The sequence below is a fragment of the Anoplophora glabripennis genome, unplaced genomic scaffold, assembly GCF_000390285.2.
Source record: "Anoplophora glabripennis isolate ALB-LARVAE unplaced genomic scaffold, Agla_2.0 scaffold11, whole genome shotgun sequence".
Classification (NCBI taxonomy): Eukaryota; Metazoa; Arthropoda; class Insecta; order Coleoptera; family Cerambycidae; genus Anoplophora; species Anoplophora glabripennis.
The window spans coordinates 1-20,607 of NW_019416496.1; the positions used below are offsets into that span (position 1 = coordinate 1).

The 20,607-nt window shown below is 33.0% G+C and overlaps 3 protein-coding genes across 3 annotated transcripts; 1 reads left to right on the forward strand and 2 right to left on the reverse strand.

Annotated features, from left to right (window-relative positions):
- Positions 1–728: 728 nt before the first annotated feature.
- LOC108907832 (40S ribosomal protein S17) lies at positions 729–1,452 on the reverse strand. Its single transcript, XM_018711652.1, has 3 exons — positions 1,341–1,452; positions 1,034–1,233; positions 729–976 (listed from the first exon to the last, which is right to left on the reverse strand). The coding sequence occupies exons 2-3, from the start codon at positions 1,226–1,228 to the stop codon at positions 776–778; spliced, it is 396 nt and encodes a 131-aa protein (XP_018567168.1). The 5' UTR covers positions 1,229–1,233; positions 1,341–1,452; the 3' UTR covers positions 729–775.
- Positions 1,453–1,733: 281 nt separating this feature from the next.
- LOC108907841 (homer protein homolog 2-like) lies at positions 1,734–20,058 on the forward strand. The gene is made up of 7 exons (XM_018711663.1): positions 1,734–1,832; positions 2,110–2,398; positions 2,481–2,652; positions 3,259–3,469; positions 15,676–15,860; positions 19,285–19,424; positions 19,565–20,058. Exons 1-7 carry the CDS (start codon positions 1,807–1,809, stop codon positions 19,748–19,750), a joined length of 1,209 nt encoding a protein of 402 aa, XP_018567179.1. The 5' UTR covers positions 1,734–1,806; the 3' UTR covers positions 19,751–20,058.
- LOC111691625 (adult-specific cuticular protein ACP-20-like) lies at positions 6,659–8,483 on the reverse strand. Its single transcript, XM_023454739.1, has 3 exons — positions 8,306–8,483; positions 7,344–7,529; positions 6,659–7,259 (listed from the first exon to the last, which is right to left on the reverse strand). The coding sequence occupies exons 1-3, from the start codon at positions 8,321–8,323 to the stop codon at positions 6,999–7,001; spliced, it is 465 nt and encodes a 154-aa protein (XP_023310507.1). The 5' UTR covers positions 8,324–8,483; the 3' UTR covers positions 6,659–6,998.
- Positions 20,059–20,607: the final 549 nt, after the last annotated feature.

Here is a 20,607-nt window from a genome sequence, read left to right on the forward strand (position 1 = left end):
AAGTTTCCTGCATAAAATTCGGACCACCCTGTATATCAATTCATATCGGAGCCAGACTGTGTTTTAAAGAATTTTTCTTTTTTTCAGTATTTCAGACTCAGTTCATGGGTTTGTTATTTCTGGGAGGTAGTATATGCGGAATTCTATTAGTCTCTTTACTAATATGGTTCGTTTTTGGTTTCGACTTGTTTCATATCTTCTTCAAGCCAAGAGTGGTCAAAGACATGTCATTAAAACATTACATTAAATATATTGGAGGCAGTGCAATCTATATGCTGACCAGCATTTTTCGAATGCTGGGGCGAGTATTAGCCATGCCAGTAAGTATAATTTTGTAGAGCCAAAATCAGGACCATAAATCAAGGAAGGAATTGAAAAAAGCCTTTTTAAGAAGTTCTTTGAATAAAATAAAAAATCAAAAAAAAAATCTTTCGTTACTACTCGTATTAAAAAAAGGACTACTTTTATCATGCTTTTCTGTAACATGCTACTTCTATACAAACATTAAAGTATATTTTTAATAAATCATAATTTGATTTCTAATATCAATGAAGGTATTAATTTTTAGTTATAACGACATATCTAATCACTTCTATATATTACTGCAGACTCAACAAGTATATCAAACGCCTTCAGATCGTTACGGATGGCCACTCATGCAACGTAACCAGCTTCCAGGAGAGTAACAAAACAAATCACTCATAATAATAATAATCAATAAAATAAACTATTGTACCAATGTAAAATTTATTTTTTCTTAGTTATTACATAAAAATTACGTACGTCTATTAAATGTGTTTGCAGGTAATTGGGTCAATTGGAGCCCACTAATATTATTGAATTCCAGCATCTTCAACATTTCCTTAGTTTCGGGATCCACCTCGATGATATCATGTTCCAAAGCGGAGACCTCTGGGACGTAGTTATCACGTCTTTCACGTTCCTCCTCTTGCAATTTAATTGAAATACCACGCACCTAAACAGGCATCATAAATGTAATTCACAGACCATCTCTGATAAACTAAAAACATACCTGTGAGTGACGCAGACGCTTCATCAAATGTGTAACAAATCCAGCGATTTTATTACGCAAGGGTTTTGTGGGAATAATAGCGATTTCTTCACAAATACGCTTGTTGGTATGGAAATCCAAAGTCAAGCGGGTGTAATACTTTTCGATGATGACTTTGGAGGCCTTTTTGACGGTTTTGGTACGAACGCGACCCATGTTTACTAAAAAAGTAGACGGAATAATACAAATCTACGATATGGTCTTGTTGAAAATAGACTTAATAGGACGTGAGAGGTTTTTTTATCAAGTATATACAACTAAAACTCACCTAAATGTAATAAATGTTTCGGAAAGAAACGTGGTTCTCAAAATCTAACCTCGGAAAGAACAAAAGAGGGAGCCTCTTTCTTTGACGTTCAACGTTCAACGTTATAAAGAAAAAATTCCTAAATAAATATAACCAACAACAGTAGTATACTAATATACTATACTAATCTTTGGGACTTTTTGATACTGAAGCGTTTGAATTTTTAAATCAAATAAAATTATATTGTTCTTTGTAAATCACTGAATTTTTATGAGTAGAAAAAAATTTGTGACCTCAATTTTTTAACCTATGAATTTTGAAATAGTACCACCACAAACTTCAAACTATTGGTTCTTCCTTGGAATTTAGAAAGTTCGAAAGTTGGTAATACAACAGGCAGTATGGAGGAATTTGCTTGACAGTTTTTCAGTGACAGTGACAGTTTTGTAAAAAATTGTTGTTTTGTATAGTTGTGTTTTGTATATAAATGACGTCTGGCAAGGATACAATGGGGTAAATATATTATAAATTAATTAATTTATATTTCTGCTTTTATAAAAGGCTGAGATTAATTCAACTTATACATTATTTTTTTAATTACACCTCCCATTAAATTTATAAAATTAGAAGTAATCACTTAATGAATGTATTAGCCTGTGTCTTAATTTATTGAGCAGTTTGCAGTTCTATTTTTAGCTTATATGAACCATAATTAGTGGTTGAATTTCAGAACCACTCCTTTATTCAGGTATTCTTTCATGTAAAACTGTAATTTCATTTTTTTTCATAGTGAGCAACCTATCTTCACATGCAAGGCTCATGTATTCCACATTGATCCGAAAACAAAGCGGTCATGGATGCCGGCTTCAAGTACAGCAGTTAGCGTTTCATTTTTTTACGATTCTTCCAGAAGTTTGTACAGAATTATTAGTGTAGAAGGTCAAAAGGCTGTTATAAATAGTACTGTTACTCCTAACATGACTTTTACAAAAACCTCGCAGAAATTCGGACAATGGTCCGATGTTAGAGCTAATACTGTATATGGACTAGGTTTCTCCTCAGAAGCTGAACTTCAGAAAGTAAGTAATGACATAATTTCCTTTCCTATTTGAATAAATTGTTCATCTGCTATGTATGTTTTAATATAAATTTATTTAATAGTTTATTGACAAATTCAACGAAGTAAAAGAAGCCACCAGATCTGCCATAAGTAAGGTAACTGCCAATGGTGGGACAGCAGTGACTCCAGTTACAAGTGCAAATGCTAGTCCTATAACTACCAGAGCTGCTACTGCTGCTCCTGATCAGTCCGACAATCTACTTGAACCTCCTGGTAAGTAATATACATTTACATATAACATAAATTAAATTTCATAATTTGTAAAGTTGATTTTTAATCATTAAAATTGCTTTGTAAAATTATCTTTCAATGTTTTGTCGCATTTTACGTGTGATATCAAATTAAAACATTCGGAACTTTAAATTTGAATCGTATACTTCAAGGTTTGATTCATTCGATTACATTATTATAAAAAATAAATAACATTAATTGTTTTCCAATAATAAGAAATTAATTTGTGTAAACTTGTTAAGTATTTTTAAACACATTCGTTGGAGAAAATGACGGGTAAATATTGTTATCTAGGACATCAAACTATTTTATAGCATATGTAAACAATATAAATGAAAATAATTTATGATAAGAGATAAAATACACCATAGATAAGATATTTGCCCAAAGTAGTATACATTTTTCAGTTTTCAAGTAAGTAATAGATGATTAATAGGCAGAATATGGCTAACAATGTATTTTTCTGCAATTTATCAACAAATACTTCACAATTTAACTGCCAAATAGGTATTTAATTATTAACCTCTTGAATTTAGCTTGTTTGTTAAGTGTAAATAATAGAAATGCTAAGAATATATTTTTTTCTAGGTTGCGCTGCCATGCCAGTACCTAGTAACGCCAAAGCAGAGGATGAGGTGCCCCATCCTCGCAGCCATTCAATCTCTGGCATGCAAAGCAACGAGAGTCCTAGCCATCAAGTCAAGATGGATAAAACTCAATATATAACTGCTAACACCAACCCCATCGATATGCAGTTGAAATATGAAAACGATAGATTGAAGCTCGCGTTGGCCCAAAGGTAAGTCTCCGTGTCATAATAAAACGGATTTTATTATTTTTTGGATATAAGAGATGTACTACGCTTTTCGTTTAAGGGGTTACACCACTGTAACTTCTTAAAAAAAGCGTGTTTTTGACAATTTCTTTTTTAATAAAAGGAAAGGTAATAGAAAAAACTGTTTAAGTATGTTATTAGGCGTGTATTAAGTGTGCAGAAAATTTTTCTTTAAAAAATATTTCAAAATGGCGGGCGGCACTGAAGCGTTGCTATCGAGGCGTCCCGCAGCACGCACTGCAACTAGTGCAAATTTCAATGTAGAACAAAAAAAAAATTTCTCTTAATCTACACGAGTATAGCTAGAGAAACACGTATGGGATTGTAAAAATATTGTTTTTTGTAAAATTGGCAAGTGTTTGAAGTAAAACGTTAAATTTTTGACAAAAAAAAGGGAAGTTATTTGTTTATAACAGTTGTTTAAATTAACTTGTCGAAAAATCCGTACGTGTTTCTCTCCAAAATGTTGTTTTAAATATGTGGTTAAAATTTCAAAAGAAAACATTGAAAATTGTTGGAGTTATGGTGCGTGCCGTTTTGAAAAAGCGTGTTTCGAGAAAAACGCGTTTAAAGTTTTAAAATGAGTTTTAGACATGAACGTGCACTGATGATACACCAACATACTTTTGTTTGAAAATTTTGCTTGAATTGTACACGCATACTCCCTAACGACATCTATGAGTGTATTAGAGAAGTTATAAATCAGTATTAAATAGTATAAATTAAAAACAAAAAATTCATGTATAAAACCTTTTGCCTCATATTCTAGAAAGTTCAAACTACCTTTTAATAAAAAAAAAACGATTTTTTGAAAATTCTACTGTGGTGTAACCCCTTGAGGACCAATGTTTGATAAATTATATTAGCAATTTTTTATTAAAACTGAATAAAGATTAGTTTTGCAAGAAAAAAAATACATTGTTTATGTAAAAGCAGTGCAAATTGTCCTGTTTTTAACAGAATTTCTGAAAATATTAGATGGATAAAATATAAAATAATTACAATAAAGAAAATATAGAACTGTTATAGTTTTTCCGATATCAATTGAAGAACCAACAGATTGATAGTATGTACCAGGTTTGGTGGCTGACGCAGTAACTCGGCATTGAAATATTTGAAAAACTTATTCCCATATTTATTTGGCCATACCTATATACAGGTCTGGTCGAACTAAACGTGGAGGCGATAGAAATGTATACGCTCAGTTGAAGAATGCGAGTGCGGGCAAAGGAAAACGATTACAGTTGCATTGGGCTACTGGGCAATAAATCACAGCAGACGACAAGTGGTTGATAAATTGCCCAGCAGTGCAGTGCAACAATGCGAAATTTGATTGTGATTCAGGTAATTTTAATTTATTATAGGCACCTTCTATCAATCATTCATGTTACAATTGCGAAAGGGAGAAAAATAAAATATTATCACAACATGGCATTTTGGAGACCTTTTGAAACGGAACAAAAGGAAATTTACCACCAACATAATAAAATTGTTAGAGGACATAAATAATTAAAATATGTTGTTGGCCAAATGAACACATAATAGAAATTTTCTGCACATTATATACAAATTATAATTTTTTACCTGTAGCAGAAAATTTTTTTAGGGACGCCTATGAAACTCATTAAATCTTAATACCATACGTTTTTTTGCATATTCAACTGACTTCGGAAAGACTATACCTAAGTTTTTAAATTTTATATTGCACAAATTTTAAAAAAATGTCTTAAAAAAATTGGTACGATGGAATTTTGAAGAGCATAGAATAACATTCTAGTATTAGATTTTAAGATAAAAAGTTTTTTACACAGTTTTTCAAAAACTAGCGTTTGAAAAGAATATCATAATCATAGGCAGCTTAGTTAACACGTTGACTGCAAGATAATCTCAATGTACTTTGTCCGTAACTGCGGTACCTATCTTCAGGGATATATAACAAAACTTCTTCTGTGTGCGGTACATATCCCTGGGGATATGTAATTTTATTACATTTGACCCTATAAAATTAAAAATAACACAATTATTGCTATAAACTTGCATGTATCTGTAATTATATATCCTAGGATACTAACGTTTTCGTTCGCAAAGAGTTTTGAAAAGAAAATAATAGAAAAATCATTATTTCTAAAAACTACAGATTCTGCAACTTCCACAAGATACAGTAAAAATGTGATTATTGATATTCGCATATTTTTTATAATGAGTACATACCCCCCGAGGTATGTACCGCAGTCAACGTGTTCAGCAAATTTGGAAAATTTTTAGTTTCCACATATTGACATTGTTGATCTATTTAATAAAAAATATTTGAACTTCATTTGTTTTTTACATACCATATCAACGACGGTACCTATAAATAAATACATCCAGTATACAAAGTGTAATTTTAAGTGACTGACAATAGTACATATTCCCCAGAATATTAATCTGAAACATTTTTTTTTAAATCAAGCACGTAGTCGAGTCTTTTAAACTGCTCTTAAACTCTTGTCTATGCCGCTACTGGCAGCTCCCGAACTTGGTTGTGCGCGCTTATCAGTATTACCCATTGTTGCCTTTTTTTAACCAACTGTGAAAGTAACGGAGTGGCAGATAGCGAAACTACAATGAATAATAATTTCGGAAAAACAGATTGCCTTTGTAGTACTTTGCCACGTGTTATTTTAATGTCACCATAGTGTTGTCGAACATTAAAAAATTTTTAATAAAAAGTATATCTTATTCTTTAAAGCAGTGTTCAGTTTGCGTGTCGAAGTGTCTAACATTGTCCTTGTTGTAATATCAGTTTATTTCAAGACCTGCGTGAAGTATCAGTTTTTACTGCAATCGAAATAGAATTTGTGTAAGCATATAACCTTATAAAGTTATTTGTTTCATTGTTTAGTGGGGGTATGGTGTTTGTGTGTCTTCATTGTTAAATTTTTGTTTGATATTTTGAAAAAATGTATGCAATTCAAGAAATATAAGATTTGGCAACAAAGCATGCTCCCAGTGTGATCAGTGTTCACAGAAGACTTTTGAAATGTGTTTCTAAACGTTGGAGATTGCTATCGCATATATACGACCCCCGTTTAAAATTATACCCAGTATAGACAGTAATTATGATAAAATATTATTAAACAAAATATTTTTTATTATTTCAATTTACAGGATACAGTACAGTCTATCAATAAAATGAGAATTTAATATCGTTAATACTAACTACGAACAATATGTTAAAAGTAATTTTACAAGAATCAACTTGATTGGTAGATTTAACATACTAGCAAATAGAATTTATTATAATTTCTGTATAACGCACGTATTTCAAGATTTTCAAACTATTTTAGAAATTATAAGCGTTTTATCCAAACTATTATTACCAAGGCAAATTTTTTATTTTATTGCCCTTTCTGTCTAACCACATTAAACACCACAATTTTGAAAAGAATTTAAGATGTACGACAGAGTTCTTTTATTGATATACTTGAAAAAAATGGACTACACTAAGTCTTTATAAGTGACCTCCATATCCGCCTTCGTAACCGCCATGGCCACCTCCATAACCGCCATGACCACCTCCAATCTTGTGCACCACGGCGTTAAATCCATTATGCTTGTCGGCTTTGTATTCTACTACACGAGTGGAACCGTCGGCCTCCTTGAGGGAATATGAGCCTTTAACTTCGTCACCGTCGCGTTCTTCTTGGTGCTGTTTCTCATCACCGGTGTGAGGATCGTGAACGGCGTAATTGAATTGGTATTTTGGATGAACCTGTTAAGATAAATCATTATTACGTGGCGATGTTAACTTTTCAAAATATTGCATAGGGAGAGTAACATTACATTCTTTACTTACATTTATTTCTTCATATCCTTTGTCGTCCCCACCTCCATAACTTGAAATATCCAAGCCACCTTCGTATCCACCACCAATGTGGCCACCGTACCCACCGCCAATGTGGCCACCGTACCCCTCTTCTAGGCCACCTCCAAGATATCCAGCTTGGCAGAGGGCAAAGAATAGAGTCAAGGCGATGATCACCTAATAAAATAATATAATACGTTTGTTACTAATCAATGTAACTGCTCATTATAAAAAAAATGCTTTGCAAGCCCTCAATAACTATCAGTTCAAAGTCTTAGTCGACTAGAAATTAAAAGGAATCTCTTTTTAACACATTGGTGATATCTTAAATCATCCAAATATATAAAAATTTACAGGGTGTTGTATTTAAAAACAAATTTACAACATTCAACAATTGAATGTGTCTGGAATTGCTATGAAATCGCAAGAAAATTTCCTAAAACTATAGACCATATCATTTTTTTATATCAAATACAAAAGTAAATGAAATAAGAATGGTCCTTGAATACCCTTTACAATATAAAAATAAATATTCATATTATTAAAAACAGACAGAACGAAATTTACTATAAATCTGCTTCAAATCCACTAAAGTGTGTGAACTATCCAATGTTTTTTTTTTACTGTAACATTTAAATAAATGAATACCTACTTTTTATAAAATAATTTTAGGGATATTATAATTTAATTTATTTTCACTTTTTATATTTTGTAATATAGTAAACATTCTTAATTTTAAAATGATGTTTAGTATTTCCAATTTTTTCGATTAATTTGTTTATCACCCAGGGTACAACTTATTTATTTTTTTTTTGTACTGATGTACGGAAATCGAATTTAAATTAGAATAAAAATAAATTTTCAATAAAAAAATATAAACAAATCCATTTAGGACATTTATGTTAAACTTCACTGTCCACACGCCAACTTTTCACTTAAAGAAAATCACTCACTTTGCTGCAGGCGAACATTTTACTTGGTGTGGAGGTTTGGGAGCGCAAAGAAACGAAAATTCGAAACTGATACGTTAGAAAAAAGCCGCCCGGTTTTTATACCGAGCACCACCATTTTCAGCTGGGCGCCTCCCCCGGGGTCTTCTTTCCTGGACTTTCTCCGACTTCGGAGCGCCAAGTGAGATTCTTGGGCAGTGTTCATTTGGTCCGCCGCGTTTGCACCAGTTGCCTTGGCCTGATGCAATTGTTTCGTCTAGCTTTAAACAGGGCCGGCTTTAGGGGCCACGAGAAAATTAGTCTGATAAAATATTCTGCGTTAAACAACAGATACTATAACTTCTTTGGTATATATTCCCTTAGGATGTAGATGGAATTTTCCTTCAACTGCAAAAAATGAAAATGTTCATTTCTCAAATTATATATATTAGTTTAATATCGTTGATGGAGGAATTAGCGAATTTATATCGGTAACTGCATTGATTTTTTTGCTAAACTCTGTAAATTCAGTGTTTTCGCGTCCTCCGCCAGAGGTCGCTACGATCTGTTCAGTTGAAGGGAATGAGAAGAAGAAGAAAGCATCATTGCCAGATTGAGCGATTTATCGCAAATTAGATGATTTTTCGTTTGTTTGCTTACTATATGCCTATAATACCAATTAAAGCCTTATTATTTAACTATTTTGGTAATTAGAAACTTAACATTTTAAGATCTAAGGTATTTATCAAAATAACTTTTTAAATCATAAATCAGTAATTACAAATATATAGAATATCTAATCAAAATTTTATGCGTTATTTTTTGTTTGCAAATAGATATTAATAGATTCTCGCTATTAGCTTTGTTCAAGTCTGTCAGTTTGGTAGATAAATCTTGCAACATTAAAGCAATTGCTTATAAAAATGGGAAAGCAGTGATACTGATAAGAGGGTACATCTAATTGTTCACATTTCTTACGGTTTTAGGGAATATCATATTTTAGTAATCTATTATCATTTTATGATGTACTTACATGTTACATTATGAAATTGTAAATTTAACAGTTATAAAAGAAGCTTTTCTTTCGTATAACAATTAACTTATAACGACAATTTGAGGTTTTTTGTTCCTTGTATGAGAAAATATTCAAAGCCGTCCCTGGTTTAATTATTTAACGGATATATGGTTCGATGTAGCATTTTTAAACCTTAAAATTCTCCTAAATGTTTACATGTTGCATTTGTTAATTTCATTATTTAAAAATTTTGACGCTGTTGCACAAGAAATATGTTCATGTTTATTACATATTTTTTAACAAGGCTTTGGATATTACAAATTTAAAGTGGATGAATCTGTAGTGAAAAATACGGTAATGTCAGTGTTATTTCAAATTTTGAAGCTTGTCAAAATTATAAATAATAATAATAATTGATACATTATTCGCAAAAATAAACAAACGCGGTTTTTGTCAAACAGCTCCGTTGGAAAAAGTATTGTGGATGTAGTTTTTATCCCAGATTTCCGTTATCGTACTTTATATTGTACATAGTTTGAATTATATAAAATATCACACATTTTTCTAGTTTGTAGCTCTTGCAGGTATATATTTCGATGGACGGAAACCTTTGTTGCTGAACTTGTTAAAATACAGGCATAAATAATCATGATAGGGTTAGGGATAGTTAGGAAAGATAAAAAAATCCTTACAAAAGTGGATGTCGTAAATCCTGCCTTTGTTTTTGACTGCATTAAAAATAAACTTGTATGCTTTTTATGAGGCGGTTAAAAAACATTGTCCAAAGAAAACGATATAATAAATGTCATACCCTCCGTTATTCGTCCGAATCGGAAATTATAGAAGTTGCTAGTATTTCCCGCCAAAATTTCACAATTATCTTAAAAATGTCTGTTTTATGGACAAAAATATATACATGGTGTCCTATGTCGAAAAAGATTACTTTTTCTTTATAACGAGCGTTCAAATAAAAACGTGGTCAAGTTGGTTCTGAAAATTTGGACGTAGGGCGTAGCGTATAGCAAATGAACTTAAAACGCAACCGGCAAAAGCGCTATATCGCCGCTATCAATTTGAATATTTTCGTTTTAAAAAGCGTTTAAAATGGTGTTTTCTCAAGAACAAAAAGTGTTTATCATAGAGTCCTACTTTAGAAATGGACTCAAGATTGATGGAATATGGAAGTATTCTATTGAGGAATGTTTCATAGAATTTCAAAATCAATTTCCCGGCGTTGTTGAGTACAAAATTTTTCAAAGTGCAGTTCAGCGTTGTGTTAATGTTTTTCGTGAAACGGGCAGTGTAACAAGAAAAGAAGGAAGCGTGGGAGTATCAGTCGGTACCTGCCACACAGTGTTAAAAAAAGATTTGCGTTTGTTCTCCTATCGTTTAACTTGTCAGCAAGAACTTCATGAAGTTGATTTTCCGCGACGGGCTGTATTTTGTGAATGGTTTTTAAACAACTACGGTGAACTTGAAAACTTGAAAAAGTGCTTGGAACAAGGAGGGGGACACTTTCAGCAGCTGCTTTAATTTATTGTTATAACAAGGAGGGGGACACTTTCCGCAGCTCCTTTAATTGTTTGTTATTGTTATCACGATTATTCTTTAAAATAAAGTTATATAGTCATTAACGTTATTGAAACTGACAGCTGCTATACAGCTCGTTGAGAAATGAGGTTAAGTTGGTCGCTATAAGCTACTCCCTACGTCCAATGTGTCAGAGCCAACTTCGACCACGTTTTTATTTGAACGCTCGTTATAAACGTGGGTCCAAAAATTCTTCCCAAGGAAGTTATAGCCACTTAAAGGGCCACCCTGATGATGTTTTTTTCTAAATAACTCCGAAACCAGTTGAGATAAATTTATGAAATTTAGTAACTAGCTTAACTCTTACGTGCTCAGTCCGCTACTAAAACGAAATTTACAAATTTTCATCACATACGTTCCAACACTGGGGGGGGGGGGGGGGGTAAAATTTACCATAACTTTTTTTTGCTTTGACTTTTTTGACTTTTGACTGAAAAGTATGGAATTTCAGAGTTTTCTGGTAAAAAAAGGTACCCTTGCTCCATATTGGTAGAATGTTCTATTTTTGTGTAAAATCCGTTTAAAAATAATGTTACATGTGTTAATCACCGGGAATCGAAATTGTCAATATTTTCTATCGTAGCGGGTTGTGAAGAACAAAAACGCGTTTGGCATCATTTGCATTGGAGACAGATGGAACCATTGGCTCCCGCTTACAATTTGCATTGACAGTTCAGTTATTTACCTTTTGCGAATTGTTATTTTCACAGAAATTTATTATTTTTAGTAAATTATTGTTATTTGACAAAGTAAAGAAAGAACAATTGAAATTATTAAATAGTAATATGTACAATAAACTAATAAAAATAATTGAAAACCACACTATTAATAAAACTTATCTTTATCTCAATAGTAGTTTTTATAGCAAATGCCCAAAAAGATTTTTTGCTGAATACATTTTTTCGCTCGACGTCGAATTGCCCGCGAAGACCTCAGAACTTCAAAATTATATTGTCTGATTTGATTGGCAGCCAAATGAATCCTCTGTTGTAATTCTTCCAAAGGATTTATTTTTGTAGCGTAAACTACAGCCTTCATCTTACCCCACAGAAAGTAATCTAGATGATTTAGATCTAGAGATCGAGGTGACAATGGAATGGAGCCACCTGTACCTTATCCACCTGCCAGGAAAATGATCGTTTAACAAATTCATGACATTATAGGTAAAGTGATATGGTGCCCAACTTGTTGATAGTGTAACGTTAAGTGTACGTTTAACGGTGTATCATCCAATAGTTCCCTTACATCATTTTGCAGAAAGTTTAAGTATCCTTCTGCATTCAGACAAACGGGAAATTTAATCGGTCCAAGTAGCTGGTCCCCTAAAATTCCTGTCCACACATTTATTGCAAATCTGTTTTGAAAATTTGTGCGCCGTATTGCTCGCGTGGATTTTCATCTGACCAGAAATGGATATTATGAATATCTAGCTCTACAAAAAAAAGTAATCTTTTTCGACATAGAATACCCTGTAGAACTATTGTCCCCTAATTTCGGGACACCCTGTATAGTGGGCTATAAGTAACAATAATTGTCTACTATTAAAACATCGAAAAATCTTATTTCTTGATGATTTTATAATCTTCACGCAGGGTTTTTAGATAATCGCTCAAGCGTGCTCAATATTTAATGCATTCAATTAATAATTTATGAATTTGCTGGCTCCAAAAGATAGCATTTAGCGCATTTAATGGTTCCCCCCGGTCTGGTGGAAGCGTTAATATAATTAATGTGGAACTTCATGGTTTCATTTCATACGCGTTGCTACGTTTTTTGCAATATTTATGTGTTTTCTTTTTCTACGGACAAGAAAGTGCAAATTGTGCTATATGGATCGCCGCATGTGATTTACGGGTGGTTTCTATTCAGGAAATACATTTTGCCGACGCCTGTTTTAATTTTTGTAGATACGGATCGGGAATGTTAAGGTACAATTAAATTGTCATCGATTTTTAGTCGATATAGAATATAGAACATTTCCTAACAGCTGTTCCTGCGAGCATTTATTAGGCGACGTTATCAGGTTTCCTTCTTCAACCTGCTTCCGTTTCCAATATTGCCAATTTAACCACCGCTATTGGTTGGACGTACAATTAGCGTTTTCCACTATTTTATAATGCCTGTATTAGAAAATTTACAATCGAATACGGTTTCTACTAATGTAATGCAGGCAATTATGCATGGCTTGTTTGCAGGTATCGAGAATTGTTTATAGTGTTATGCGTTATAAAAAAATGGGGTAATTTGCGATGCTTCGCTGGCTCTTTTTCATTATATAAGAATATGTTCCGTTAGGTGCCTATTTTCTTTAGTCGCCATGTAGAGAATTAATGCGATGGGAAAATAATGGTATTCTTATACAATGCATTAATAATGGGAAACTATTAATTTATAGATTCATGGGTAAGAAATACAAACTGTTCTAAGTAGAGTATGTTTTCTTAACATAGCATCCGTAATACGCAAAGAATAATTAAATAAGCGTATTTTTAAATATTTAAGGTAAATTTGCGTGCTTTAAATTTAAGTATGTATCTCAATTAATAGCAGAGATAATAACGTGAATTATAAATCAAATTCTTTAGAAAAGATGATATTACAGTTTGATTCAAGTAGATATTCGTTATTGTGACTGGCACACCGTACAGTCTGTTTCAAATTTCGATAGAGAGTAATTGTATTCTCTCTTTCACCCTGTATTTTTTGAGTACTGAAATTTTCATAAAAATTTTTATCTTAGTCTCCTAACCTATAACCTATACAGGGCGTGGCGTGTATAATCTATAAAAATTAAACTACAGCTTCCTGATGATATTTGTAATAGAAAAGTCTTATACGAAAAAGTTCTATCTTCGCGTTTTTTTTTGTAAATTAAAGTTCATTTATTCAACGAAAATGAAGGCCGACCCTGTGTTATTTATTAAAAACTTTGGAAATGTTTTTATGCGACCCGAGATGCAGCCTTATAATCTAAGTCGGTATAATCCACGAAGGTTAGGTTACATTGTCAAAAGTTTTTATTTTGTAATTCCACGATAGTGACAGTGTAATTTTTATAAAGAAGTAAAAAATAAGAATAGCGTGCCGATTACATTAAAAACGAGATTCTTATTTCTTACTTTGTTTAATTTTTTAGTTTGTGCACAAACTAGTTTTACAACGAACCGAGAAAACAATGCATTTACTACTTCCGAACGTGTCGATATGGTGTTAGTGTATGGTGCAGCCGGAGAAAATCCGCTCCCGACGACTAGGTTGGCGATGGCCACAACGTCACAGGACTGTTCCAGAGAAAATATTTTGATCCATAATTGAACTTTAATTTACGAAAAAGAAAAACGCAATAATAGAACTTTTATTGTATAAGACTTTTTCTATTACAAATATCGTTAGGAAGCTGTAGTTTAATTTTTATAGATTATACACGCCACACCCTACATTTAATTCAGAAAAAAGATCGCCAAAATCAGGCTGCTGCACCCTGTCTACTCCATTGGCCTTTTTCGCAATAGTAATCGCTACCGGAGCCTCAAGGCTCAACCCCCAAGGAAATGGGTTACTGCGCGTTTCCCTAACAATGTACAGAACGCGGAGAATGTTCATTGTTTGTTAGTCGACCTCCTTCAATTTCTGTGTTTGTGCTAATGTTTAAAGAGTAGGCACACTCTGTTGTGATTGCCTATAACTTACTTAAAATTTTCTATTGAATTTAAAAAGTTTATTTGGTATAATTGATATACCAGATACACGCAATAATGAATGTGAATGCGGAATGTCATACCTTCTACTTGCCAAGGACAATCCAGAAAACCAGAGTCGACATTCGATCACACCTGTTGATGGCTCCGCCAATTATCTACGTGCATATTCTCTGTTATTTCTTCCATCCATGATGTTATCTTGACCCTTCGTCGATTGTGGTTGGGTTTCTGGATTTTAGTTCTTCAATTTGATCCATGGACAGCTTTGATAAGAGGCTTGACATTCTTTGACATCTCACACTACAATCGTTCAAGAGAAAATCAACTTTTTAGTGACGCATTAATTTTGATGCTAAGTATACATTTTGCAGGTATTCAAGCATCGTTGGTGTTACTAATTAATTAGCATATCATTTCACATTAATCTACATATAAATTTGAAAATTATAACAATTTTCTTATAATAAGAAATTTGCTCAATCTAACTGCAGCAGTTTTGCAACTACATTTGTTCCGATTTGTTGACTGCTTTCATTTGTGTTGCACATCTTAAATTATGATCTGTATCAACGGAAAATAATAGTTATTCGTAAGATGTATAAATGGAAATCATGATCCATTTTTATACTTTTTTTAATTAAATTCTTCCAGTACATTAATGCTTTTTGCTTTTTTAAATAGGTTCATTTATCTTTTATAACAAAAAATATCTTATCAAAGGAACTGTTTAAAATACCTTACTGAAGTAGTTGCAGAGGAAAGTGATTACGTTTTCTACGAAGAAATATGTATTTCATTTAGTCCAACAATGTGCTCATAATGGAAATGCAAATAAACTAATTATGCACTATTATATTCTGATAATAAAATTTAATTACCTGTAACAAATATGTTAATATTGAGTAAATCGGTGCAAATTGGGAAACGCCTTACTTAATAATAGAAAATCAAACCGATGTAATTTTTTCATTGTACAGGGTGAGCTATTTCCTTCGTAAAATAAATAAAACATGAAAACACATTTAAAATCAGTCATAAAATATAAAATGTATTCAGTTTGGATGCATCTGTATTTTCCTTCGTTACAGTTCTGCCAACGCGAAGAAATGGGAGATAGAGCTGGCAACGTTAAAAAGCAATAATGCTAGGTTGACTAGCGCCCTACAAGAAAGCACCGCTAACGTGGATGAATGGAAACGACAGTTGGCCAGCCTGAAGGAAGAGAATATGCGGATGAAGGCGAAGTACCAGGCAGATCTCGAGAACAGCAAAGGTAAGCGAAACGGAAAACGGATTTAGCTCTTTCCCAAACTTAAAAAAACTATACCAAGAGTAGTGACATCACAAATTTAAAATCAAAATAGAACCACTGTCAAAAATGCTGTCAATACAGTATCAATTGATACACAGAACAATCTGGATCTGACTAATTATTGACATTGCCACACAGTTTTAGGAGAAGTTGAGCCAGGTGGCAGATTACGCCATCAGATTTAAGAAAAGGTGCCTTAAAAAGAGACTATTTGTTGCTTAAATTGTTATAATAGGGTTATAAATGTAGTAAAAATACTAATGACAAATGCATAATTAGTCAAATTAGAGGGCGTCGATCGTAATGCCCCCTGGATCCTAACCGCCTACAAACGTCAAAATTTGTGGGCAGGCGTGGCCTACTATGACTTATCTCTTATCTGATTTCGTATTAGAAGGTAACTATATGATATGGAAAAAGAATTAAGTATAAAATGTATCGTATTTATCGTTTTAAGGTTGAGTGGTTTGCATTAAATACACAGATTATTTCCTATTAATAACATTTGCGCTAAACGGACAATGTTCGATGTGCAATCGCAAAAATAATTATAAGGAACTGAAATAACTGCAATTTCCTCAATAGTTAGTTAATGCAGTATGTCCACTAGTTATGTAACTCTCAAATTGACATATGGTGCATTGGAATTAGTTTATGAAACAGGGAGTTTATGAAAATTGTATCGGGATCTGCAATTATTTATATCTGCAATAAAATGTGAAAGTGATCCACGTGGATTAATAATGCTATTATTTGACATACCGTTTTAATAAGAATATTTATATTTTATTAATTTTTTTATGTAAATATAAAAACTTTTGATGTCTCCTTCATATAAAACTCTTAATCTTAGTAAATTAAATGTTAATTAAAAACTGATCTAAGCTTAGAATCTCAGGAGGGAATTATTTAATCGCCAAATACCGAATATTCGCGCACACAAAACAACGTATGTTTTGTGTAGAGCCATCATAACGTACAGTTATTTTTCTTTATTCTGCAATAAAATTATCTAATTAAACATTAGGTGAATGTAGTATAGGCTGGTAGTTCTTGCGATCGACGCTGTCTCGAAAATTAGGTATTTTATCATTATTATTTAATTATATTTGTTACTATATTACAACAGTTACTGATACATTGTCTTTGTGGTACACGTCCTTTAGATTTGAAGGCATCGGTCGCGATGCCCCCCTAGCTGCCAATGATCTAAGCTCCCCTAAAATTGTGGTTATAATTTTGTATATTAGGATGATCTCTATTGTCATATACATACGAAGCTATCTAACGTAAAAAACATTCATAGTTTTAAGAAAATGACTACTTGGGTCGAGTTGCCATCAGGTTATAAAATAAGTTGTACTATATTTCAAGAATTTATTTCTTTCGAATTACAGAAGATTATGCTTAGATGTATCACGCATATAATTAAAATACCATGTTTATATTAATAATATACCCTGAAACTCGAAACGACATAACATCTCATCGTAGACTATTAGCAAGTGTTAAATATACATACAGTAAGAAAAATTATACGTCAGTATTGTAAAACCAACTGCATAAATACACAGATCTATTATATTATACATATACACCACGAACGGTATTAGACAACAAATATTATAAATTACATGCACAGCCACACAAAAAAAAGTTATCTACTTGTCATGCGACATACATTATCCGTAGTCACAATTAAGCTATCACGTTACAGGAATTTCCTAACCTCAAAAAACAGATCAAAATAGCAAAAATTCACGAAAAAGTGCTAGGAAAAATACAAAAAAATGTTTTTCTATATTCAAATGTTCATTTATATGGTTAAGACCCCGCCGAATGTGAAGCCACGGTCAGAATTTTCTAACCTCAAAAAAACGCATCAATTAAGGTCAGATCACGAATTTTCAAAAAATAACAGATTCGCGCCAAATTTGGCATACGAGGGTTTTCGGGGTCGCTGATCACGGATCCGAGGTCAATTTTGCAAAATTCAAGATGGCGGATCCAAGATGGCCGACCAATTTTTGAAAAAATATCAGATTTGCGCCAAATTTGGTATAAGGGGTTTTTCGTGGTCGCTGATCACGAATTCGAGGTCAATTTTGCAAAATTCAAGATGGCGGCCGACCAAATTTTCAAAAAATAACACATTCGCACCAAATTTGGTATACGGGGGTTTTCGGGGTCACTGATCACGAATCCAAGATCAGATTTTTATAAAATTCGTTTTTAGAAGTTTAATCAATTACCTATGTACTTTATTACCTGAGATTAGGCAGAAAACCCGTGAATAGATCTTTTACAGAAAAAAGAACAAGATTTAAAATTAAATTAAAACATGATTGGGTACTTAGGTTATAAAACAAACAAAAATATTACAAAATGAATTTCTGACCTGGAATACGTAATCAGCGACCCCGAAATACCCGTATACCAGATTTGGTGCGAATGTGATATTTTTTGAAAATTTGGTCGGCCATCTTGAATTTTGCAAAATTGACCTCGGATCCGTGATCAGCTACCCCAAAATCGAAACCCCGCGTGTGGCTGTGTTATATTGGAACCTGACTATACCTACTGGATTAACATTTCAGAAGAAAAACAAAATATAAAAAAAACTGAAGTATTTAGTCACACCGTTGCCTAATTTGATTGAAATAACTACCTAAACAAAACAAAGGAGATTTTATCATAATATTCGTTTTTGTAACTTAGCAATAAAAAGTAAAAATTTGACTAGAAAGCATCCTTGGAACAAAAAAAATTAAGTAAATAATACGCAATTAATAAAATAGTCACAACTAATATAAATGTTTGTTCATCACCAGTAATATCATCACTTATGGTAGTTAAATTTTTCTGTAATATTCGCAATATGAATGTATGAATGTTCAACAGCTCAACATGTGAAACACAATTTTCTTTTTGTTGCTTTTGTTAATAGAGTGATTAACAATACTTTTCGATATAATTTTGGTCAATGTGAATTTTTCGCGCTTAATGAAATTTGTAATTACTTTTTTTAATATCTTTAGTATCTAAAGACAGCACTGTAGCTACCATGGATTCCACATATTTGAATATTCAAAACTGTATTCTTGATTCACACGAACTATTGAAATGATTGGTTTTACAAAAATCGTATCTATTATCACACCAGAAATATTTTATTTGTAAATTGGTTGCTAGAAAGGTTATGGTCCATAGATAGGCAATAAACTCATTAGACAATTTAATTTTATGATGAGCGCTGACAACACAAATGGACACAGATAGTCGTTCTCTTAAATCTATTAATGTACTTTGCCAGTGTGTCATTTAGTCTCAAACATTTAATAAGCTCGTTCGAAATCGTCCACAGTAATTGAATACATTTCTCTAGGAGGCGGCGATTTGGCAGACGAATTACGAAAGGAAATTCAATCCCTGCGCATTCGCGTGGAGCAACTAGAGTCCGAATTGGATAGCAAAAATAATGAAATCAAACTTTTGGCTTCCTCCAACAGAACATCTGAAATTCAGGTAAGTTTTTAGACTATGGCTAATGACATCGACAAGCTAAAAAAATCCCGACGTATCCGTGAAACTGAATTTCTATTTTCCTATCAAATTGTAACATCCAGCCTTTCGGTTTCCAAGCCTAAGTTGCTCCTTGCTTTCAGTCCCTGCAGAAGGAAAACCAGGAACTGCAGAGCACAATAAAACTGGCACAGTCGGAACTCGAAATAGCCCTCAGCGCACACGAATCTCAAAAGCAGGTGCTCCTCACGCTAAACCAGCAGCTCGCCTCGCGGATCCACGAGCTGGCGACCATCCACGACGAGATGTCCACAGCGCTGCAGACGTGAGAGCTCATCAGGGCGAGATAGCATTGTATTAACGAACGCATTTATATCGCATATGTATAGGTCTGTGTCCAAATCTCTCGCTTCTTGGGTTGTGTTGGATGTTTTTTGACTAAACTAAACAAAAAGATGTTCGTATGTACCGTTAACAAAAAATAGGTTGTAATATTCGTGCCATTTTGTTTGATGCTCAAATGTCGCGTGCCAGTTGGTCGAGGTTAATATGGGAGAAAACTGCCGAGACTCAGTGATTTTGAATATTTTATATTGCAAGGTCGACTATACACGGCTGGAAAATCCACACGGCCCATCTGTAAAGTAAAGAAATTCGTGCGATAGACAAGAATGGCTACAGTGAAGACGTTTTATAATCTGAATAGTCACCGCCCATTTCGGGTTAGGAGTGGGAGTGGCTATTCAGATTATGAAACGTCTTCAGTATAGCCATCCTTGTCTATCGCACGAATTTCTTTACTTTGTCGCTCTCATGTAAAGGCAGATGGACCATGTGGATTTTCCAACCGTGTATAGTTACGATGTATTATAGCTTTTTCGCGAACTGATTCAGAATGATAAGTTTATGTACGAGTTTGAATTTCGGACGATCCTGAACTTAGTCCGGAATCAAAGGGGGTCCACGTTCCGATTCCGAGTCAGCAAATGTTTCTTTTGTTCTCCCAAATGTAATGCAGGAGAATTAATAGCGTAGCTTATGTAACCAATGGAATTATCTATTAGTGCCTGTAGAGTATTTCAAAATAAGTGTGAATGTAAAATAATTAGAAAACATAATACGCTTTACGCTACAGAAAACCATTGTTTATAAAAATACATACAGTTATTTCTCATCATTTACATAG